The sequence below is a fragment of the Bolinopsis microptera genome, chromosome 10 (genome assembly GCF_026151205.1).
Source record: "Bolinopsis microptera isolate Bmic1 chromosome 10, MBARI_Bmic_1.0, whole genome shotgun sequence".
Taxonomy (NCBI): domain Eukaryota; kingdom Metazoa; phylum Ctenophora; class Tentaculata; order Lobata; family Bolinopsidae; genus Bolinopsis; species Bolinopsis microptera.
The window spans coordinates 6,338,460-6,363,835 of NC_087081.1; the positions used below are offsets into that span (position 1 = coordinate 6,338,460).

The window sequence follows — 25,376 nt, forward strand, 5'->3', positions numbered from 1 at the left end:
TGTTTCTTTAGCTGATACTAATGAGATTGCGTCAGCAGAGGTTTTGAAACAAATCCCCCTCCATGAAGCTAAGATCATTAACTTATACCACCCTATGGAAACAAGAAGTTACACTAACACCGTCTTGTCTTAACGTTTTACTCGCAAATTGTCCTTGATTAAAGCAAACGTACTTGATTCTAGTAGCCCCTACCTCCTCGAACTCTACGCAGTTGTTGAATGTACTGTGCTATTGTTCTATGGAAGCTATAAGTCTCTTCAAATATTACAATACAATGGGTCGTTCACATATTACGTAATCAATATTTTAGCAATTTTTAATCAACCGCCGTTATGATTTGGGAACCCCCTCCCCCCTCGGTTGATTACGTTATATGTGAACGAACCCTAATCCCAAACTTAACCCCTCAAGAACTGAGCAGACTTATTATCTTGTTACCAGACGGTAGGCTGACTCATATGAGTAGCATGTTCTTATTGTTATTTTACTCAATTCTAAGATCATTAGCTTACACCACCATAGTCCCTACCTCATCGAACGTACTTGATTCTAGCTCCTACCTCCTCGAACGTACTTGATTCTAGTAGCCCCTACCTCCTCGAACTCAGCTACGAATACAATGTATTGTTTTTGTATATTAGAGCTTTAGCCACAGGTAGGTTGGTCTGCACGGAGCCCCACAGTTTCAATTCCTTGTTTAACTAGCCGTACAGCAAGGATATCCACTAGGCACCAGCAAACGGCACTTTGTCTTTACACTTAGCTAACTTGTACTTGTACTACAAGTTGGATACAAGTTGCATCTTCAAGTTGTAGATCGATACTTCATAAGTCATACTGCCATAGCGATTGGTTCATAATTTATCTTTCATCTACCAGTATATATACTACCCTTGCAAGCTTTCGACACGAAAGTTTCATGTCCCTTGATACTAGAACCAACCCCATTAGCAAGAGCTCCCGTCTCTTATGTGATCTACGAGTCGAGCAGACAAGATCATGTTAACTTCTTAATGTACATCTACATCTATACTTCCGTGTATAATTATCTTTATCCCGGTTGTTGTGACAAGTAAAGATGCTATCATTAAGGAAAGGAGTTTACGTTTCAATGTAACTATATACATCGTGTTCATGATCTCAAATTATTTGTTATATAGTAGTGTTGAAAGTATTAAATTTTTGTCATGAATTTCACACGGTACTACTATAACCAGAGGCTACTCGCTTACAAAAACTTGTTTACTATCTTAACAAGTTTTTGTTTGTATATATTTTTAGTATACATTGGCTGGTACTACTATATACTACGGGCTAGTAAAGTGGTTTGTTATTATAATGGGTTCAATTTAAATAGGGTTTTGATCTGCATTGAGGCTTGAGTTGGACAATTTCGTCTGCAAAATCTGTTGGGTAATACAATTGGGTAGATTTGAAATTTTATCAAATTATTATGATTATGACAAAGAATTTAATTTGTTCAACTTTTCATTATACGGCCATTTAGCTAGCTTCTCGTAAATTATTCACTTTCCCTGTGCATACTTACCGTTCTCCTACTAATCGGGACTAATCGGTAATTTAACCCTTATTATTTCCACTCTTATATCTCCAGCGTGACAACAACATGTGAGGTTCACCTTTACGATATTTGTTTTCATGCTTTTATAAACTTCGTTATTATGAAATCTTTACACCATATTACTTCACACCACGTTTTTATAAAGTATGAATCAGTATGAATTCATACTGGTTCATACTTTAAAGCTACGGCGTTTTTAATTCAGAGGAAGCACTTTCCCAACTATTTACTTTAAAAGGCTAAATTGTATCACTATCAGAGTGAAATTGAGTGGAATTTGAATTAATTTAGAAAATTTTCCTTTTCATCTACCTCAGAAGCCTAGTTTTGAATTTGAATGTTATTGTAATGTAAACTTAGAACATTTTCCCATCATCATCCATTCTCCCCACTCCACCCTTGCACATCACACACCCCTCATCATTGACATCACTCCATCATATATAATCATCCCTTCACAACATTATCCCTAGCTGAAGACGATTAACACATGTATTTTGAAAGCTCCTGCAAAAAAAAATTTTCGTATCTTTATAGGTTTTGAAACAAATCCCCCTCCATGAAGCTACCACCCTATGGAAACAAGAAGTTACGCTAACACCGTTTTACTCGCAAATTGTCCTTGATTAAAGGAGGGGGTGCACGATAAAAATTAACTTGCTTCGATTATCAAAATTTTTGTACCATTGTTTTCTAGAGACTGTGAGAATTTTGACTGACTGACTGACTTAAGTCGGCTTCTTGGTCCGAGCAGCTACAATTCCTCGCCACACTTCGCGGACAAGCATAGCAGATCTTATCTCGTCAACACAGGAAAGGCTGGTGTCCTTCTTTAGCATGTCCAGAAACGTAAGGTGGGGCCTTCCCGGTCTCCTGTATCCATGCTGAGGGTCCCAGAACAGAAGTTGGTTTGCCAAAAGGTCGTCATGCCTGGCTACATGTCCAGACAGTCTCATTCTTCTGGAGGCTATCATCACTGATGGCTTGGGGATGTTGCCGTATAAATCACTGTTGTTGATGATTTGTGGCCCACGTATGTTCAAGGCCATCCGGAGCATTTTAGTGTAGCATCCATTGATCCGCTTAGTTATGGATTGACTTATAGTTATCGTCCAAGCTTCAGAGCCGTACAGGAGTACGGACTCAACCGTTGCTCGAAAGACACGGATCTTTAAATCCCTGCGCATTCCAGACTTCCAGGTTGTCTTTAACTGTGAGAATTTTCATAGTACCAAATTTGTCATACTTTTTTGGAATGAGCAGTAAGTTTCGCCTAGGTGCCATATTTGATGGTGCGCGGCTTTAGCAAGCAAAATAACGTGTAAAAGTCACGTAATTTGACGAAATTCGTTGATTTTTGTCGTATTATTTTGTCATTTCTTCGGTTCCTTAACATGAATCATGTTGAAAATTTGTCAGAACCTTCCAATCATACTCAGCTACCGAATCTAAATTAGTTGAGAGAGATTAGCTTTGATTAAAAGGTCTAAACATGACAAAATAGGTATAGATTCGTTGATAACTCAAATTCTGACCATCGAAATTGCTCAAACTATTTTAGGTTCAGTAGAACATACCTTATCGGACCTTATTTGGACGGACATTACTTGAACGCTGGAGGCCCTAGCGTTCATCTTAATGTCCGTTCAAATAAAGTCCGTTCAATTAATGTCCGTCCAAGTTAAAGTCCGTTGAAATTTTTTCAAAAATTTTTCCATTTCGAAATTTTTGTCCAGAATATGACAACTTTGGGAACTTTATTGTGCCGTAAGTTAACGACGGCGGAAAAAAGTCAACGAAATTATGGCACTCAACAACATAGTTCATGAACTAGTCCCCGCCAACAGGCAACATGATAAACTTGTTCCAGCCTCTAGATATTACGGTAAATCGTGTTGCCAAGGACATTGTCCGACGTTGTTATAGTTCATATTACTCGGGGGCGGTAATGAAACAGTGCTAGGAAAGCTCCACGTGATGTTAAGGTTAACCTTAAGTTGTCTAAGATAAAACCACTTCACGCCGAATGGCTTGTAAAAGTTAACACTGAAATGCAGGACCAGGGTAGTTTGATTTTTAAAAAGGTTTCCATAAAGCTTTAAAGCATCAGGTACCCATTTGATGAAGATGATATGTAATATTAGACACTGATCATGTACACATATTTTAACATTTTTACTGCTTAATGACTGCTTTTCTTACTTACTGTATAAAAAATGGATTTAAAAATTATTTGCTGAAATTTTAAAAACGTCAAAAAAATTGAAAAAAATTCGGATTTTTTATGGTTTTGAATGCTTTCGAGCGTTCATATTAATGTCCGTTCTTAATTGTGTCCGTTCATGTAATGTCCGTCCAAATAAGGTCCGATAAGGAAGTGTTTACGTAAGCTGACCAAATTTCAACAAAATTTTTATATGGGAAGAATTGTAACTTTTTGATTGTTTCCGAAATAATGTGCTGGCCGAAATAAGAGCTAAAAAACCATTCAATGGTCAGCGCGCGCGTCTTACGGTCGATGGCGCACGTCCTAATTAAAGTAAACGTACTTGATTCTTGTAGCCCCTACCTCCTCGAACTCTACGCAGTTGTTGAATGTACTGTGCTATTGTTCTATGGAAGCTATAAGTGTCTTCGATTATTACAACTTTACAATACAATGGGTCGTTCACATATTACGTGAACAATATTTTAGCAATTCTTAATCATTAACCGTTATGATTTGGGAACCCCCTCCCCCCTCGGTTGATTACGTTATATGTGAACGAACCCTAATCCCAAACTTAACCCCTCAAGAACTGAGCAGACTTATTTTCTAGTTACCAGACGGTAGGCTGACTCATATGAGTAGCATATTCTTATTGTTATTTTACTCAATTCTAAGATCATTAGCTTATGCACCACCCTAGTCCCTACCTCCTCGAACGTACTTGGTTCTAGCTCCTACCTCCTCGAACGTACTTGATTCTAGTAGCCCCTACCTCATCGAACTCAGCTACGAATACAATGTATTGTTTTTGTATATTAGAGCTTTAGCCACAGGTAGGTTGGTCTGCACGGAGCCCCACAGTTTCAATTCCTTGTTTAACTAGTCGTACAGCAAGGATATCCACTGCACCAGCGAACGACACTTTGTCTTTACACTTAGCTAACTTGTACTACAAGTTGCATCTTCAAGTTGTAGATCGATACTTCATAAGTCATACTGCCATAGCGATTGGTTCATAATTTATCTTTCATCTACCAGTATATATACTACCCTTGCATTCTTTCGACACGAAAGTCTCACGTACCTTGATACTAGAACCACCCCCATTAGCAAGAGCTCCCGTCTCTTATGTGATCTACGAGTCGAGCAGACAAGATCATGTTAACTTCTTAATGTACAGCTACATCTACTGGTGGATCACAGCACTAATATGATATGACCCCTTATTGGGGTCCTCCTTAGTCCGTCTTTCGTCAGCTGCACTACTCCGGTTATATTTGTTCTAAAACCTCACAACTCTGTCTCGATCATTTTAAGATTAAACAACATCTTCAAATTAAACAATACGATATTTTTGGAACAAAATAAAACAAGGTAGAGTTCGATTGTTGAGACACGACGAGTTCAGTGGTTAAGGGGTTTTCCAAACTCCAGGGGCTCGTGAAGTGTCTTACACAACCTCTCCGAGCCCAAGATCCGTAGTGCGTGGTGAAGAGCCACACCCTTCTCGAGGTGCCACTGTTAAGCTTAGTAGCCTGTTCTGGGTGATTCCAGTTAAAACAGGTGAACGGTAACAGAACACTGCGGCTCTAGACCAGTACAGGTCGAAAAATATAACCGGGACATCTGTCTCGTTAGGACTGCATGCAGTTCATCGAGTGCGAAGGGCCAGCATCCCTTCCACCTCAAATAACAACGCTACTGAAACAACACACACATCAAATGGACGGAGTGCTACTTCCAATTCAAGGACGGATGGTTCCAGCATGACGGAGGCTGGGCAAAGCCTACGGGACCCCAGTCGCCTGATGAGAAGAGGGGGTACTCGTCATCCGACCAGATTTATTAGTCAACAGATCATCCATGTTGACCCTGCTTCCAACAAATCCAATCCAGTAAATTATTGCAAACAGTTTTTACGTTTTGGAACATGGAACGTTCTATCTCTTGTCAGCTCATCTACACAGCTCTACCAACTTAGTAAAAACATTGATCAGTACAGATTGGATCTTTTGGGGATCACCGAGACTCACATGCCTGGATCTGGCACCACTCTACTGGACAATGGCAGTCTACTCATCCATTCCGGTAGAGTCGACGGGATCAAGAGACAGGGAGTCGGTCTCAGTCTTTCAAAACGAATCAGAAACTCCCTGATATCGTTCACTCCCACATCGGAGCGGGTTTTAACTGCTAGGCTGCATAGTAAGCAAATCAACATCTCTGTTGTTGTGGCCTATGCTCCAACTGAGGGTGCAGAGGAGAGTGAGAAAGATAAGTTTTATAGGACACTCACAGATACATTTGATGGGCTACCTCGTCACGATATCAAGTTACTGCTCGGCGATTTTAATGCAAAAGTAACATCAGGCAGATATGGAAGTGAAGCGGTCATCGGTGGGGAATCACTCCATAGCTCATCAAATGACAACGGGACAAGACTTGTGGATTTCTGTGCGACGAACCAGCTTGTCATCGGGGGAACTCTCTTCGAGCACAAGAACATTCACAAGGGAACATGGCGGTCCCCCAACGGGCTCACCGTCAATCAGATAGATCATATCTGCATTGGAAAGCGGTTTCGTCAGTCACTTTTTGATGTTAGGGTATGTCGCGGGGCAGACATCGGCTCCGATCATTATCTGGTTCTAGGACTGCTGAAAATCAAACTTCAGTCAGTGACAAAGATCAACGCCAACAGGCCCAATGTGCCTGCCATTGAGCGCCTGAGGGATAGTACTACGGTTTTAGAGTACAATGTGGCTCTTCAAAACCGATTTGCAAGTCTGGATAGTGAGGTCGACCTCGAGGATATGTGGCGTAATCTCAGTCAGACCGTCACTGATGTCTCACTGGAGGTACTAGGCAAAAGACCCCGGAAGGCAAAGGAGCAACACCTGTCACGGAAGACCAAGGATTTATTGACTCAGCGGGCACAGTTTAAGCGCAAAGACCCAAACTCGGACACTAACAGGTCAGAGTATTCTAAACTTAATAAGTTAGTCAAGAAAAGCAGCAAGCTAGACGACAATAACTGGGCAGTAATTAGAGTAGCTACTGATCTTGAGGAAGCAGCGAGCAAAGGTCAGCAGCGTGAGGTATGGGCAAAGATCAAGAAGATCTCTGGTAAGAACAAGAAGCCTCAAGCATCTTGTGTCCGGGACAAGGACGGTAGGAAGATCACGGATCCCCAACAGCAGAGGGATAGGTGGAAGGAGCACTTTACTGAACTTCTGAACCCCCATCATCAAGTGTCAACCTTGCCGACCTTGATACAGTACCACCCCAACCCCACTTTAACTCTCTCTCTTGTTCGGATGGACCACCCACCAGAGACGAGATTAGTTATTCCCTGACAAAGCTTAAGAACAACAAAAGCCCAGGAGTGGATGGGATAACTAACGAGCAACTGAAGTATGGTGCGAGTGCTCTAGTTGATCAACTAGAGTGTCTATTCAAGAAAGTGTGGGAAGAAGAGACTGTTCCTGAAGATTGGTTAAAGGGTGTGATCATTGTTATTGGGAAGAAAGGAGACACTTCAGTCTGCGGGAACAACAGAGGGATCACCTTAAGGTCTACAGCATCCAAGCTTTTTCAGATGATTCTTCTTAAGCGGTTACATGCTGGTATGGAGTGTCTCCTCAGGGAGAATCAGTGCGGATTTCGACAGAACCGCTCATGTATTGATCAGATTTATTCTCTCCGAACTATTATTCATAACTGTCTTGATTTTTTTACATTAATTTTGTGGATTTCAAGGCAGCGTTCGATTCTATCAGAAGGGACTTTATTTGGTGCAGTATGAGACACTATGGGCTGCCTGAAAAATATGTCAGAATATTTCAGTCATTTTTTGGGGGTACCATGAGTGCCGTGAGGGTTAATGGGGAGCTGACAGACTGGTTTGATGTTAACTCAGGCACAGGTCAGGGTGACATTCAAGCACCTCCTGTCTTTAATTTCTGCCTAAACTTTTCTGCATTTCTGGCTGAGACCAACAAGATCATCAGTCAAGGCGCAGTGCTGCAGAAAGAGATGAAGACGGTCGAGGAAAAGGTCATTCTGGACACCGATTATGCTGATGACATGGCTATTATGGACAACTCAGGGGAAGGCCTACAGGAATCAACTGATCTATTAGTTCATTACAGCTCCTACGCTGGGCTCAGAATAAATGCAAAGAAGACCCAATGCATGGCTGTAAGCAAGTGCGCCTCCCAGCGACCTTTCATCAAGGATGATTGTATTGAGCTGTCGGTTGAGGGTGAACCCGTCGAGCAGGTTAGCAACTTTGTCTACCTGGGTGCAACTATTAGTGGGGATGGGACAATCAACAGAGACCTGGATGTCCGTATCCAGAAGGCTAATGGCGCCTTTCATCAGCTCTGGAACATTTGGAATAGCAGAACTATAAAGACTCCAACCAAGATCAGGATCTATAGGGCTGCTGTCCTCACCATCTTGTTGTATGGAGCTGAAGTCTGGAACACCACCAAAAAGCAGATGAAACGTTTCGAGGTTTTCCATCAAACCTCCTTGAGAAGGATCCTTAGGATTAAATGGTTCTTTCATGTAACCAACGACGAAGTTCTTAGGAGGGCTGGCATCAAGTCAGTTGAGACTTTCATCAGTGCTGCCAGGCTACGTTGGTATGGACATGTAGTTAGAATGCCAGACTCTAGACTACCGAGGTTTCTGTTGAACTGGAAGCCAAACTATGGAAAGAGGTAAAAACATCGACAACGACACAACAGAAGCTTTGGCTACCAACCGAGTACAGTGGAGACATATGTTACGCCGCCAACGCGATGTGTGTGATGCAGGCCACTCCAACGACTAGGAGGAGACCTTACCATGTAACATGTATGTATGATGAGTTCAGTTATTCCTTTTAAAGACTAAGAGTTGCTTTATGCAGTTCACTGCATTCAGTTCTGTTCCAGGCACTTTGAGCTTGGTGGGCGATAATTCAGTAACTCATTTTGTCGTGAATTTCACACGATACTACTATAAGAGGCTAGTCGCTTACAAAAACTTGTTTACTATCTTAACAAGTTTTTGTTTGTATATATTTTTAGTATAAATTGGCTGGTACTACTATATACTACGGGCTAGTATAGTGGTTTGTTATTATAATGGGTTCAATTTAAATAGGGTTTTGATCTGCATTGAGGCTTGAGTTGGACATTTTCGTCAGGAAAATCTGTTGAGTAATACATTTGGGTAGCTTTGAAATGTTATCAAATTATTATTTATATTATGATTATGACAAAGAATTTAATTTGTTCAACTTTTCCGTACAAATTTAAGAAGACTGAACTGTTATTATAAGGCTTTTAAACATTTCCATTTAAGATGACTGGTTCCATTTTCATAAAATAATTATCAAAAATTAATAGAATATCAATAACTGCGTTTTAAACGATTCATTCAATTTTTATTGTGGCATGAAGGTCAGTTTCCACTTTGAAATTCGTTTTTTACCCTTATTACAATATTCCACTTTCCAGAATAACAGAATAAAGAATGAACATGTCTCTGAAAATCGTTGTGGTCACTGCTTTGACGCTTTTGGCAGTGAGTGCAGTTTTTGGAAAAGGTAGGAAAATGACCGAATAATGCATGTTCAATGCAATATTGATTTTAACTTTTATAATCGTATCTTTAACTCAAATTTAATATTATGCTTTATACCGATCTGCGCATTTCAAAAGTTTTTTTTTGTCAGTTATAATAGGTACTTAACTCAATGATTAGATGGTGTGATCTGCCACCTGTCATAGTTTTCCAAGAAATAAATAAGTCTAGTAACAAACAAATTAACCCGCTTCAATACTGACATCTATAATAATAACGGTCGCCGTCAGACCGGCTTACTCCGGCCATTTATGTTTTAACTCATTTAAATACCGGACGAATAACGTTTCTCAATGACTTTTTGTGAAATACAGCTGTTTGTTGACCAACAAACTATAGGCTTATAGGGCCCGTGACCGAACTTTTGAGTGGGTTCCAGACTCCTGGTGCCCGCAGGACAACCACGCCCATATTTGGTCAACTTTTGGCTCAATTTTTCCAAATCACCTTAACATGGTAGATGGGAGACCGATGAAGGGATCTCCACATTTCTTTCAGGGTCCCGGGATCTTGTTCTTGTATATAGACAATTTTGCCTTATTGTTAAAATTCTTTATAAACATGAAGATAATCAACCGGGCAACACGCACAATACAAAAACTTTCAGATAAATACAACTTACGGTATTGAAGTTATAAGGTAAACTGCCACCATGTTTGAATAGAAGGTCAAAGGTTCGAATCCCAGTGTCAAATAGCTATAAAAATGATATAGTAAAACATACTACTTACTTTTGTTGGGTTTAGTGCACTGCAACAGGGTCATCAACTATCTTGACCGCCCTATAGCTCAGATGTTACAGGACCCTTTCGCCATTCCAGGATGGAGTTGGTATTGAGGGATATGTATCCCTTGACCGGAGGCTGGTCAGGGATCTGCCGGAGCAAGGATGTGAGTTGTATTTTGAAGGATTCAAATTCTTCCATCCTGTTAATGTAACCAGGAAGAAAATTCCAGAGACGTGGGCCAATAACAGCGAACGAATTGTCATAGAGACTCTGGTGGTAAGCAGCAACACCCTTTGGCAGTATCGAGATAGCCCGACCACTGTCCGCGGACCACTGTCTGCGGACCACTGTCTCAAGACAATCATTTCTATCATCAACTCCTTCTTGAACAACTACAAATATGGTCTCAGAGAAAACGAAACGGATGAACTCAGCCCTACCCTGCGACCCTATCTGCAAACCTATCTCACCTCTCGACAAGTGGACTCAAGCTGGTAAAACCCTCATCGTCTCCAGAGCCAACCCAAGCTTCTGCGTTTTCTGCAACAAGAGGCATGCTGGTATATCATGCGCTGCTCATGACCCTGTAGCATCTTCTGATGCCGGAGGTCTTGCTAACTCCTCTGCTCATGCTCCTCGTGTCCGCTCCAAATGTAACAACTGCAACTGCGTTGTTATGAATGTCCACCGAGAATCTTCAGTCCTCGATGGGATCCTACATTCTACTACAAAAAAGATAACAAAGCTTTGTCCTGAGCATCAACTCCCGGACTCCATTCCACCAACTCCTCAAGACACGATAGATAGAGACAACGCTGAACCCTTCACATGTCAGGAATTGGAATAGTTGTTGTTGTTGATGATGGCAACTGATAATACTTCACCAAAAACGAACGACTTATATACCACATTTTAATCGTAATCATTTATTTCATTGAGCAATCAATATAATTCGTAACTAATTATATCCAAGAGACCACATTTGAATCGTAATCAATAGTTTGATCCAGTAATTTACTACGCTACAGTTAATTATGCAAGTCGTAACTAATTGCATCCAAGATACCATACATACCATTCATATGATCTGGTAACCAATAAACTATTCACAAACACCTGTTGCTTGATTCAGGGGATACTGTTATTATACAGTAATATGATCTAGTAGACAGGTGTCTGCGGACAACTGTCCGCGGACAGTGGTCCGCAGACAGTGGTCCGCAGACAGTGGTCCGCAGACAGTGGTCCGCAGACAGTGGTCCGCGGACAGTGGTCCGCGGACAGTGGTCGGGCTATCTCGATACTGCCCACCCTTTCGTAGGGAGGGTACAACTGCTTTAATGCCTGTTCGAGGTCTTGAAGTGAAGTTAATCTTCAAATCGTTGCTGATGGACCCATGGAAGCATGGATGATCTTCCACATGTGTAGCAGGATATAGCGTTCCCTTCGACGTTGTAGAGACATGAGTGAGAGTTTTTTAATCTCCCCCAGTAATCAAGGTGTTTGGTTCAGCTGCTATTCGAGATGTGAATGTCCGTTGAACTCCTTCCAGTTCTTATATATCTGACACTTTAGATGGATTCCATAATGGGTAGCAGCATTCAAGTTAACTGCGTACCATGGACTTGTATAGTGTCAGCATGATAGTGGAGCTTCTGGTGTGGAAGACACTCAATACCCATGCAGCCTTGTTTGCCATAGCTTTGATTTGTTAAGTCCAGCTCAAGTCAGAACTGACAGTAACTCCAAGGTCCCGAAGTTGATGGACAGGCGTAAAATTGCCTTTGGAGGTTGAATACTGGTAGACTTCAAATGTAAATGGCAAGTGATTCAATGGGTTAGACCGATTGACAGCATGGCTTAGAAACTCAAATTTGTCTTCATGAAGTGACATGAAAAACCACCGAGTGACTCTGTCAAGGTCTTGCTGCAGCAGTGGCATATCCTGAGTCTTGGATATGGCTTTCTTAATCCTTGTGTCATCTTCAAAGCAACGAATAACACTGTAATTAACGCAGAAGGTGATGTCGTTGATGAAGATAAGAAACAGGATAGGACCAAGAACTGTTCCTTGTGGGACACCACTAACGATTAAGGCTGCAACACTCAGCTGTCCATTTACCACTACTTGTTGAGTACGGTCGTTCAGGAATGACTCTATCCACTTTATGATCTTTGGGTGGATTCCATACTTAAACAACTTCTTGATGAGTAGGGCATGATTAACATTGTCAAATGCTTTGGCATAATCCAAGTATATGCAGTCGGTGTCATAATTCCATCAAGGAAGTTTTCCAGGATGTCGTCAAAGTTGTGGAGGAGCTGTGTTACACAACTATGACCTGACCTAAATCCGTGATGCTGGCTACACAGTAGGTTGTTGGACTCAAGATGATGGACGAGTCGTTTCCTAATGAGGCGCTCAAATATCTTAATGATATGGGAGGTCAAGGACACAGGGCGATAATTTGACGCAGTTGCATGGCTCCCTTTCTTGTACAATGGGCAGATAAGGGATTTTTTAGAATGCCGGGACAGCACCTGAGTCAAACGATTTGGACCAGAGGAGGTGTATTGGTCGTGCCAATGCATACTTGCAAGATTTGAAAAGTGTTGTAAGGATACCGTCAGGGCCAGGTGCGGCATTTGCTTTTAATTCATCAATGGCGGACACCACATCGCCCTTTGAGAATGACAAGTCGGCATCTTAAAATCTGCTTGCAATGGTTGGGGATGCAAAATCAGCAGCAGTCATGTCAACAGCATCTGGGTTACTGAAGACAGATTTGAACTGGTTTTGCAGGATGTTTGCAATAGCTGCTGAGGATCAGTACAGGTATTGTTCCTTTCATCGAAGAGCATGTTGATTGACTGTTTTTGCTTAGAAAATCTCTTAGCGTAGCTATAGAAATACTTTGGGTTGGACTTAACGTTCCCTACTGCACGCTCTTCTCTGAAGTGTCTCTCGCTGACAATGGTATCTCTAATTTCATAGTGAATTAAAGCAACACGGTTCTCGAGGACAGCAATGGATTACTTGGAAGACGTGAAGTCAGCATTAGCTCTATCCAGATGTTTTTGCAATCTCCGTTTCTTTCGTGAGAGAGTGCACATCTTGCAAGACATTTGTCCATTTGGCGGTAGTTTTTGCGGACAATTGTCTTGGCATATGCTTAGTAGGGTAGTCTTAAAGAGCTCATGAAATCTCTCTACCCCATTGGTGTCCAGAATGTTGTCCCAGTCGAAAGACTTGATTATGTCGCTGATGCTAGTGAAATCAGCTTGGTTGAAGTCCAGCCTTCGAAAGGATGCAGCTTCAAACAGAGGAGGGAGGTTGATGTTTGGCTGACAGGGGTTGTGAGACAAAAATATCTCCACCAGGTCGTGATCAGACATCCTTGTGGGTTTGACGTCCACGTGGGTAACAAGGGAGGCTGAATTTGTCATGAATAGATCCAGAATATTTTTCTGCCTTGTTGGTTGAAGGATGTACTGACTATACATGTGGTTATTCATGAAATTCTCCATGAGTTCTGTAGATGGGCCGGGAGTGGTAACCATTGGATGATCCCATGAAATGCTAGGGAAACTGAAATCCCCTAGAAAGCATGTGTGGAAATCCTCTTTGCCGTTAGTTTACAGCATCGAGGCCAGCTTTGAAATCAGTAATGGTGCTGAAGGCGGTCTGTAAAGCACACAGATAATTATCTTAGCTGGTTCCGAAGTGCACATGAGAAGCTGACAGGAGTCTTTGTCAAGCGACTCAGTGTTTGTGATGTGCAGGTCACGGTGGGTGTAAAGGAGTACCCCACCCCCAACCCTGGTACTACGGTCACATCAGTGGGTATGATAGTCTTTAATGCCGGTTTGGTCATCGTACACATAAGATTTCAACCACGTTTCCGTTAGAGCTATGAATGGTAAACAGTTGGAGCTTGACTTCTGTCCGACAATGTCTTCAAGATAAGGGATTTCCCAACTGCAGACACTCCTAGCACTAGGGTTGACTGACTGTACATTTAACAGCAGGCAGGATTAATAGGAGTCATATTCGGCGGGTAGAACATCTGTTGACTCTGAACTGGATCCGAATATTTCTCCATCCTCTGTTGGTACAGTTGATGACTCAGACCTAATTCTTCAAAACATTATCATGACTCGTGAATCTAAAACTTGTGAGGAATGGTCATGTGACATGAATGTAGAATGAGTTTTAGGAGTAAGCAGACTAATGGTGACAACCTCTTTCAACAAGGTGAACTAAAGCGGAAGATTATATGGGATGGTGTGTCACGTGATAAATGAAATAGGCCTAATAGGATGGCTAATTAATTGAGTGTAGCTTATTGTTTTAAGTGAAATGCGTCTACAGAACTTAATGACAGGTATGAAACTATTTGCTGGGAAATGAAAACTTACATGATTTGAAGTGCTGAAACTGTGGAAAAAACGGTTCAATTTGAGGTGAAGGTGACTCATGATAATTTACAACAAACAAAATATAAAATATATAAATACTACTGAGCAATTACTTCATTAGGATTAGAACGTGATAATCCTGGACCAGGCAAAAGTCCTGCTCACATTGGGACACTGGCTAAGTTTCTCGATGTAATTCGACTTATATGACCCTAAATAACATAATTGACTCGGGTACACTTTTTCACCAGTGGGGCATTTCTCGGAATCACGCCCTTTTTGACCACACCCATATCGCGACCCCAACTATAAATTATCTCGTCTTCTGATTGAGATACAGACCTCAGCTATGAACCAAAACGTGCCTAAGATGCATGTTTATATTAGTGCTATGAAGATACTTAAGGCCTAAGAGACTTAGTTTTTGAGAAATCGCCAAAAATCCGATTTTACTATATTAGCAGTTGAGTTATTAGGTCAAATCCCATTTTTACGCTTTCGCGAGTAGCGATTGATGCACTTATTTCAAGATATCTCAGCTTCTGATTGGAGTTCAACGCTCATCTTGGGCATTGAAATGGTCAGAATCATCATATTAAGTGGGGTAGAGCATGGTTTTAAAGTCTTCAGACTTCAGGTTGTTGAGTTATTAGTTCAGATCCCATTTTTATGCTCTCGCGAGTAGCGATTGATGCACTTATTTCAAGATATCTCAGCTTCTGATTGGAGTTCAACGCTCATCTTGGGCATTGAAATGGTCAGAATCATCATATTAAGTGGGGTAGAGCATGGTTTTAAAGTCTTCAGACTTCAGGTTGTTGAGTTATTAGGTCAGATCCCATTTTTTCGCTCTCGCGAATAGCGATTGATGCACTTATTTCAAGATATCTCAACTTCTGATTGGAGCTGTGGAGATAAGCGTTTATCATGGGCATAAAATAGTAAAAGTTATCAAATTAAGTAGCATCGAGCATAGTTTTAAAGTCTTTAGACTTCAGGTTATCAAATTATTAGGTTAAACCCTATTTTTATGCTCTTGCAAGAATGGTCACTGCAATGGTGGAAATATTTATTAAATGAACTGTAATTAATCGCCAGGAAAAAGTCGTTTGCCAAGAAATATCAGTAAAATGTCACTAAAACCTCTAACACTGGGAAATGCTTTACCCCACTTAATATGATCATACTGACCATTTCAATGCCCATGATAAGCACTTAGCTTCAATCAGATGCTGCGATATCTTGTAATAAGTGTGTCAATCGCTACTCGCAAGAGTGTAAAAATATGTTATAACCTAATAATTCAACAACCTGAAGTCTGAAGACTTTGAAACTATGCTCTACCCCACTCAATGTGATGATTCTGACCATTTCAATGCCCAAGATGAACGCTTAGCTCCAATCAGAAGCTGATATATCTTGAAATAAGTGCATCAATCGCTACTCGCGAGAGCGTAAAAATGGGATTTGACCTAATAACTCAACAACCTGAAGTCTGAAGACTTTAAAACCATACTCTACCCCACTTAATATGATGATTCTGACCATTTCAATGCCCAAGATGAGCGTTAACTCCAATCAGAAGCTGAGATATCTTGAAATAAGTGCATCAATCACTTCTCGCGAGAGCATGAAAATGGGATTTGACCTAATAACTCAACAACCTGAAGTCTGAAGACTTTAAAACCATGCTCTACCCCACTTAATCTGATGATTCTGACCATTTCAATGCCCAAGATGAGCGTTAAACTCCAATCAGAAGCTGAGATATCTTGAAATAAGTGCATCAATCGCTACTCGCGAGAGCATAAAAATGGGATCTGACTAATAACTCAACAACCTGAAGTCTGAAGACTTTAAAACCATGCTCTACCCCACTTAATATGATGATTCTGACCATTTCAATGCCCAAGATGAGCGTTGAACTCCAATCAGAAGCTGAGATATCTTGAAATAAGTGCATCAATCGCTACTCGCGAGAGCGTAAAAATGGGATTTGACCTAATAACTCAACAACCTGAAGTCTGAAGACTTTGAAACCATGCTCTACCCCACTCAATATGATGATTCTGACCATTTTAATGCCCAAGATGAGCGCTTAGCTCCAATCAGAAGCTGAGATATCTTGAAATAAGTGTGATAATTGTTACTCTAGAGACTGCTAGTATAGTAAAATCGGATTTTTGGCGATTTCTCAAAAACTAAGTCTCTTAGGCCTTAAGTATCTTTATAGCACTAATATAAACATGCATCTTAGGCACATTTTGGTTCATAGCTGAGGTCTGTATCTCAATCAGAAGCCGAGATAATTTATAGTTGGGGTCGCGATATGGGTGCGGTCAAAAAGGGCGTGATTCCGAGAAATGCCCCACTGGTGAAAAAGTGTACCCGAGTCAATTATGTTATTTAGGGTCATACAAGTCGAATTACATCGAGAAACTTAGCCAGTGTCCCAATGTGAGCAGGACTTTTGCCTGGTCCAGGATTATGATTACATAAATAATATTAAAGTTATTCTAAATTTCAATATAATCCAATTCTTGAATAATAATATGTCCCTAAACTAAACTAGTGTGGTGTAGTGGTAACACGATTCCCTCCCAAGCCGAAGACCCGGGTTCAAATCCGGTCGGATGCAAGTCGGCCAGTTACAAAGCTGTGATTTGGTACAGCTTCGGCTGGTGATACACACTCGGTAGCTCGTAGGACTAACCCCCCAGCCCCCCTTCAGCTAGTATAGTGCCTCGGCACAGAGTGGCTTAGGGTTACTGAAAAGGAGATAAGCACCTCTGGCCATCCCAACGTTCGGGAGAGACCTGCCCTTGTATCTTGTGTCATGTAAACTAAAATTTTAGGTAATAGGTTCCAAATACCGAAAGGTAAACTGTTCTCCGAAAAATCTTGTTTTAAAATGTAATGTAACTGTAAGCGCTGCTTTTAGTTTTAGTTTTAGCAAAAACTGACTCATAATAATGACTATCTATAAATATCACGAACTACTCAGAAGTCTATAAATAAAAACTACTCAGAAGTCTATGGAAAAAACTACTCAGAAGTCTATAAATAAAAACTACTCAGAAGTCTATGGAAAAAACTACTCAGAAGTCTATAAATAAAAACTACTCAGAAGTCTATAAATAAAAACTACTCAGAAGTCTATAAATAAAAACTACTCAGAAGTCTATAAACAAAAAACTACTAGAAGTCTATAAATAAAAACTACTTCGAAGTCTATAAACAAAAACTACTCAGAAGTCTATAAATAAAATCTATTCAGAAATCTATAAAAACTGCTCAGAAGTCTATTAATATCAACTACTCAAAAGTCATTAGTGTGTTAATACCAATTACTTTCACCATGAGTGGTCGAATGTCACGCAGGATATGTAGTGCTTTGCATTTAAATCGGCTGTATCTTCGGTTCAGATGGATATATATTTTGATGCCTTAAAAACTTACTACCACTGAATATTATTACTTTCTTCCCTGTGACCACGGGCTTTCTATTATTCTATAAACATCAACTACTCCCCCCCCCCCCCCCCCCCCCCCCCAGTTGAGAGTGCTGACTGCAGATCTATCTTGATACATTTTAATTTGCACTATTCCTATCATACCGACTGATAGGGGTGTTGACCAAAATAGAAGCCCTCATAGTTCACAAAAGTATATTATTTTGTAATTATTCTACATCATCCAATAATCAATAATAATTAACTACTCTCCAGAGTGTGAACAAGGAAAGTCGCCGTGCTCGAACGGTTGGCAATGTGTCCGAGATGCCTATGTATGTGATGAAGAAGACGATTGTGATGATGGGTCAGACGAAAATAACTGCCCAGGTTGAGTATCTATAAACTTAACTTATTTACCAATTTAAAACATATGTAACCCAATGATAACGGACTAAAATTTCCGTCAGATTTTGGGACGTAGACAGTACCTTTAAAAAAATTGCAATTATCTGGATAATAGTCAATTAGTCAAAGTATATTATATTGAAATTATTATATACTTGTACTTGATTAGGTCTCCTCAATCATTCGAGTGGCCTGCACCAATGAACTCCCGTTTGTGACGTAACATCTCCCTCCAGAGTTTGCGGTCACTAGCCACCTCACTCGCTCCTTCTAGGTCTATGTCAGTGTTTCCTGTAAACGCTGCAGCATCTTCCAGCAAAAATTTCATCCAGTTCTTTCTTGGACGACCACTAGATCTCCTCCCATGCGCAGGGGTCCAGTTAAGCAGATACTTAGGAAGCCTAGTGTCTGGCATTCTGGTGACATGGCCAAACCAACGCAGGCGGTTTGCTCCTATGTACAATGTACATCTCTACTGGATTAATCTTTGTACGCTCCAGCACTTCAGTGTTTCTAACCCGATCGAGCCATCTTATCCTAAGTATTCTCCTCAAGCAACACTGATGGAACACCTCAAAGCGATGTAGCTGCTTTTTGGTTGTGTTCCAAACCTCACTACCATATAACAATATTGTCAAAACCGCTGCCTTATAAATCCTGATCTTTGTATAAGACTGGATGTTGCGGTTTTTCCATATATTACTCAGTTGATTGAAGGCTCCGGAAGCTTTCTGAATCCTCGCTGACAGCTCACGCGGTCGATAGTATCGTCGCTGGAAATAATTATACCTAAGTACGTAAAGTCAATAACTTGCTGCACTGGCGTGTCTTCAACAGTGATGTTCACTGTGGCTTCTTTCGTGTATGGCCGTTGAGAAGTTGCTTTACTAATGACCATAGCCTCAGTCTTTTTACCATTGATTCTCAGACCTCCCTGGGCACCATACATACACAAAAGGTCAGTTTTTTCTTGAAGACCCTCCTCGCTGTTATCCAGTACAGCCATGTCATCTGCATAGAGTGTATCTAACACAGTGATATCATCAACAAGCGGACTGATAGATCTTTGAAGAACCGCTCCGTGGGACACCACTTTGTTGCTTTCTGTTCTCACAGCAGCCACATTGAGGCAGACATTAAAAAGAGGGGGACCCTGAATGTCTACTTGGCCACTGCCTGAACTTACTTCAAACCATTCTGACAATTCACCATTGTGTCTAACAGCACTAACAGTTTCATTAAAGAATGCCTGTATAATTCGAATGTATTTACATGGCAGGCCATAATGACTGAAAGCTTTCCAAATATAATTCCTGTCGATAGAATCAAAAGCTGCCTTGAAGTTCTTCAATTTTTTGAGACAGTTTAAAATCTCAAGTCTAGTGGGGGGACCATCACCATCCCCAAGATAAGGAAAGCAGGGAAGCACTTCAAGATGGTCCAGGTCAGACAGGTCCGCATTTGTTGGAGGAGGGTTTAATAGCTCCGAAAAATGTTCTCCCATCTCTCTCTCTCTGAGAAGAGGGATCAGCAATCAACTTCCCGGATTTGTCTCTTACAGCAGTTGATTTTCTATTCTTCTTACCGGACAGTGTTTTTATCCGTATAGCATCCAATAATCAATAATAATCAACTACTCTCCAGAGATACCGTGTGTACAGACGTGCTCGAACGGTGACTGTATCTACGATGACTGGGTATGTGATGGAGCAGCAGATTGTGATGATGGGTCAGACGAACAAGACTGTGATTATGATAATCCTGGTATGCATTTCTATAAATCTGGTAAGACTAAAACTCCTTTCGTACCCTCAAACATCTTTTATTTCTAGCATATTTGATAAATTCATGTACATAATAACATTATCCTGATTTCCAATCCAACCTCATATAGTAAAATCTACTTCTAATTTCCTTCAATTCTGCTACCTCCACTATAGCTCTATCTAGCAATCTCTGAATGCTACTTCCTGCTCTATCTAGCTTCCACCTGTCACCAACACCCAATAATTGTTGTAATGTTGCCACTAGCACCTGTAAATTCTAGCCCTATCCATCAACCTCAGACTTATTCCTACTCTGTTCAGCTATTCAGTTAAACAAAAATTTCAGTTAAACAAAAATTTAAATTTTATGCCATTTATTACATATTAAACAAGTTTACAATAAATCAATTTGATATTTAACGGAATCCTAATTCAATGTGCAGTATGGTTGTCACTCTTTAAATAGATTAGATATAGGTTAACGGGGCAAAGGAGTGTTCGTGCTGTTCGCTATTGCTCACACCAAACGGCAACCTAGTAAATGTTTTGTATGAACACCGGTCTCCATCACGATTCACGATACAAAATTAGGATTATAGAATTTATTGTATAACTATTGGTGCAGTGGAGGTAGCGGTGTGGTGCATTAATAGAGTGACAGCCTACCAGGGACAAAAGGATTTCGCGGCGATTTTGGCCAAAAATCGCGATACCGCGAATTACATTTCGCGGTATAATAAACTATACATCAAATTTGTCGCAAATAATGGGAAAAATCGCGATTCCGTACATGCCGCGTTATCCTTTTGTCCCTGCAGCCTACTGATTTAGAGATGTTTTTAGGTGAGCATAATGGGTGTATTTTTGGATCTAATGGCAACTTTAAAATTGGTTCTTTTAATCATTTATTAAATATCAGTTTAAAAATATATAAATCTGGAATCTGTTCACACTGTGAACCAGTCCTGTAAAAATTTCAAAAACCCTCCTGAATTAAATATTAAAAACGTCTCAGTAATGGAAATAGTCATACAATTAAGAAATTAACCAAATTCTTAATATCTACCTAAGAGAAAAATACCTACCTACTAAGTCAATTTCTACCTGTAATACACTAAATATTAGGTTAATTACATAGGTGGTGGAGTCAGCACACATTTACCAAAATCAAAATTTTTTAATAGGAGGAGCCTGTGGGCCGAGATCACTGGATTAAATTTGATGAAGGGGATTGTTTTCAAATGACAGCTGCATTATGTCATAATCGCTTGTGGTCCATGCCGAATCATTATAAGCATGTTACCAGCACCTGCAATTTCTAGCACTATCCAGCTAGCTCAGACTACTTTCTGCTCTATCCAGCTTACACTAGCAAACGGTACCCACAAATTTTAGCTTCTTCTAGCTACTTCGGGCTACATCCATCCTTATTCAGTTGGTTGAGCACTCTCAAATTCTATTTGTTTTTACCTAATTCATGCTACCTCCAGGCTCCAGCTAGAATTTAAGGGTGCTTGTGCTATTTGGATATAGCAGCATAAGGTAGTCTGAGTTTGCTGAATAGGGCTAGAATTTGCAGTATCTAGTAGTAGCTTAGCAACAATTAGTGGGTGTTGGTGGAAGCTAGATAAAGCAGGAAGTAGCATTCAGAGGTTGCTAGAAATAGCAGGTTTCCTCTTCCTCAATGACCTGAAAATTGTTGAATGCAGCTGAGGCAGCCGGAAAGAGCCAGAATAAATTGTTGCTGGTGGTGCTATAAAAGGCAAGAGGTAGCTTAAGTTAAGTTTGCTAGAAAGAGCAGACTAGGTTCATGGTGGGCCTGGGGCCAGGGGGGCCTTGCAGTAGTAGCTAAATAGTTGTAGCCGAAGTAGGTGAAAAGAGCTGGAATTGGTGGTTTCTTGTTGTTGCCCACTGGTGGTACCTGTATAGAGCAGGAGGTAGCATTCAGAGGTTGCTAGAAAAAGCTAAAATTATAACGTGCTGGTGATAGCTGTGTAAAATAGGCATGACATGGAGGTAGCAGAATTATAGGTAGCTAGAAGTAGATTCTACTTCATGAGTTGGGATTGAAGTTGATTAGCCATAATAGTCAAACAGTACTGGAGAGAGCCCAACTTGTGGTAGCTATAACGAGATAGTTAGATTTTCATGTATACATTTGGGGATTGAAGTAGTTTGAAGTAACCAGAGAGATGATTAAATATATACATTTGGGGATAAGATAAGATAGCCATGGAAGGAGCTTCTGAAACTGAATTGTGTTGCTCCATAAATATTATCTGAATGTGTTCATGCTGAACATTTTGCTATGCTGCAAGTAAAGTGATTTCTCTTGGAGAATTTCTCTTTAGACTCTTAACTTGCGAACAAATTGAAGCAGCAAACTTTAGGCTATAAACTTTATTGAATTGAAATAATCATTCCACGTAACAACGTCTTCTTCAGTTCTGTAATAAAATTGTTAAACATGTGTAAAAATTAACGACGGAAAGAAATTTAAAATAACATTAAAACAAAAACAGAGAAATAAAATTTACGAAATAAGACCCAAAAAATGTAATTGCAAAAAATGTCAAAACAACAAAAAATACGACAAGAAGAAATGTAAGCTAATACAGCTAAATACTGTACTACTCATGATACTAAACTAATTAATAAACGTAAAACTGGTTGTTCAGAATTCACAGTTCATGTGTAAAAACTAATGATAAAATCAGCACTTAAGCAACTATAACTCGGTTGTCATGGTTACTATCCAAGATAGTCCTATCAATACATTATTTACTAGTTAAACATCGACTAAATATTTGTACGTGGAATGATTATTTCAATTCAATAAAGTTTCTAGCCTAAAGTTTGCTGCTTCAATTTGTTCGCAAGTTAAGAGTCTAAAGAGAAATTCTCCAAGAGAAATCAAGTTCAAATGCGACTCATAAATATAGCCCCCTTGAACTATTGCAAGTAAAGTGTCTGTAATACTTTTTAGCCCATGATACCAAAATTAAGTACATGTTTGATGTTACTATTTTAGGATGCACGGAAGTTAAAACAGTTTTTACTTTTTAATGAATATCTCCTAAACTAAGCACTATAAACCCTATGTTGCTTTATAGCTTGTATGTAAATGCGGCCTTTGCAGTAAGTTTGAGCTAAAAGAAAGGCCGCTACAACGTTCAGAAGCCAAGATACAAAAGTTATATATTTGCACCTGAGGGTGATTTAGAATTTCCCCGGCCCTAGGGTTGGAACTACTGATAGAAACGCGTTTTTCGATCCCTGATCCTAACAGCTGCAATGGACTGTATAAATGAGATAATATAACTTTAAGCTAACAAGATAACTATAACCTAATAATTTCTATTTCAGGTGATAACCGGAATTGAAAATGATGTAAGTGCATGTTCATCGTAGTCGATAATTGTTCAATCGTACAACCGTCAAAAAATATGGGGAAAATGAAGAAAACTGTTCAAATTTTATATTTATGATTTTAAAACTTACTTTTTAGTTTTTAAATTGCATGACAAAAAATTGGCATCTAATTTAACACTTTTGTGGCGGCATTGTAGTGACATTATTGCATATTGGCTTCTTAAGTTATGTCTTTTTGCTATCTTAAATTATGTCTTATAGTTATTGCTTATCGTATTTTTCTTATAGCTAAAATATTTACTCACTCTTCATTTATCGTGTTTAATTCTGCGAGTCTACTGTTATAATTATTGGAAAGATAAAATGCTGACATTATGCAACAGACAGTTAGTTAGTTTGCTAATTATAAGATATGAAATAGAAAACTTAGCAAGGATCAACAAACAATTACAAATAAGTTAAGCGGTCTATTGAATCCTCGAGTCTGGTACGGCAATAGTTGAAATTTAAAATCATCAAATGTGTAACAAAAGTCGTCATAGCGCATTTGTGTTATTTGCTATACGATGTTCAAGTACAAGATTCTTCAATTTCGTCTAAAATCCAATTAACTTTAATTGGACAGATCACAAAGACAGCAAATCAACAGATGACAAGACAGCAAAACTTACACCAGTTTCTGTAAGTGGGTAGACCACAGGTAATTTACGGTGGGGGTGTCCTAACTTCCTGAGGTTAAACTTAATGTAGCAGTGCCGGCACACAGGCACATTCTGCTACTAGTACACATCATCACTGCACTGGGTAGAGAGAGTTCAGTATTTGCTGTTTTGTGTTTTTATTGAGGTATGCTTGTTTGACGTATTCATAACTCTAAGGCCTGAAAAAATATAAGGGCAAACAAATTAATTCCGCCGGTTTATTGTGGAGCAAGCCCCTCACACTGTATAAGGGAATACAGCCTCTGAGTATCTTACAAATTGTTCGAGGAAAGCTGATATCTGAAAATTCCCTTTACTATTATACCGGTAGGACATTTTCGTGATTTTCCTTTGATCAAAGCTTTCTCTTCATGTTCAGCTTCCAATTTCAATACCTCAATTGTGACTCGTGTCATACTGACCCCAGTGGTCAAAAGTTCAGGTAAAACTGTGAAATTTGGGTCGATGAGACGGTATCGAATGGAATATGATTCCATTTGGCATGATTCCTAAAGAAGAAACTTTTGGAAAAAATATCTGTGCTTGTACAGGGTATACCGGAACTAATGAAACTGAGACTGTTGAGGTGGCTATAAAGACGAGGCTAGTAAGGAGAGCAAGAAGACAATCTAAAAGATGATACACTTCTGCAGGATGAGTGTAGTCCAGATAAGTCAGGGGACCATAGCACATTCTTTCTTATCTGTGTTACTTTTGCGGGCCGACTTTATGTCTGGTGTTATTTGTGGTATATTTTAATATGTGACGTAGTAACAAATGTAATATTTTGATCTATATATTGTCCAGTGAAGGTGTGATTTGGTAATATAACTTTCATTGAACCTCGACGATTTGCCTGGTATCATAAGAACAGATTTGCAACAGCACGAAGCGTGGAACAGCTAATCTTAAAAAGGGGGCCTTCCATTCAAATTATATAAATTAAATTCTATAATGAAGATGATGTAGACATGAAAAGTGAAAACGACATATCTCGAGACATGCCTTTTTTACTTTTTATGTTTACATGATCATTGTACACTAAATTATCTCAGGGCGACTGCGGCTAAATACTATCGTCCATCATTACTGACTTGTCGA

The 25,376-nt window shown here is 39.8% G+C and overlaps 2 protein-coding genes across 2 annotated transcripts; both read left to right on the forward strand.

The window, feature by feature from the left end:
- The first annotated feature begins 5,558 nt into the window (after positions 1-5,558).
- LOC134821553 (uncharacterized) lies at positions 5,559-7,148 on the forward strand. Its single transcript, XM_063832259.1, has one exon. The coding sequence runs from the start codon at positions 5,559-5,561 to the stop codon at positions 7,146-7,148; it is 1,590 nt and encodes a 529-aa protein (XP_063688329.1).
- A 2,157-nt stretch (positions 7,149-9,305) lies between these two features.
- LOC134822150 (very low-density lipoprotein receptor-like) lies at positions 9,306-23,885 on the forward strand. The gene is made up of 4 exons (XM_063833058.1): positions 9,306-9,391; positions 18,305-18,418; positions 20,081-20,221; positions 23,569-23,885. The coding sequence occupies exons 1-4, from the start codon at positions 9,319-9,321 to the stop codon at positions 23,583-23,585; spliced, it is 345 nt and encodes a 114-aa protein (XP_063689128.1). The 5' UTR covers positions 9,306-9,318; the 3' UTR covers positions 23,586-23,885.
- The last annotated feature ends 1,491 nt before the right edge of the window (positions 23,886-25,376 follow it).

What these genes read in the sequence shown, in the direction of transcription:
- LOC134822150 (XM_063833058.1), top strand. Translation starts at nt 9,319, where the DNA reads ATGAACATGTCTCTGAAAATCGTTGTGGTCACTGCTTTGACGCTTTTG. An exon ending in GAGTGCAGTTTTTGGAAAAG is followed by an intron (nt 9,392 to 18,304) that starts GTAGGAAAATGA and finishes ACTACTCTCCAG; the next exon opens with AGTGTGAACAAGGAAAGTCG. An exon ending in AGACGAAAATAACTGCCCAG is followed by an intron (nt 18,419 to 20,080) that starts GTTGAGTATCTA and finishes ACTACTCTCCAG; the next exon opens with AGATACCGTGTGTACAGACG.
- LOC134821553 (XM_063832259.1), top strand. Translation starts at nt 5,559, where the DNA reads ATGACGGAGGCTGGGCAAAGCCTACGGGACCCCAGTCGCCTGATGAGA.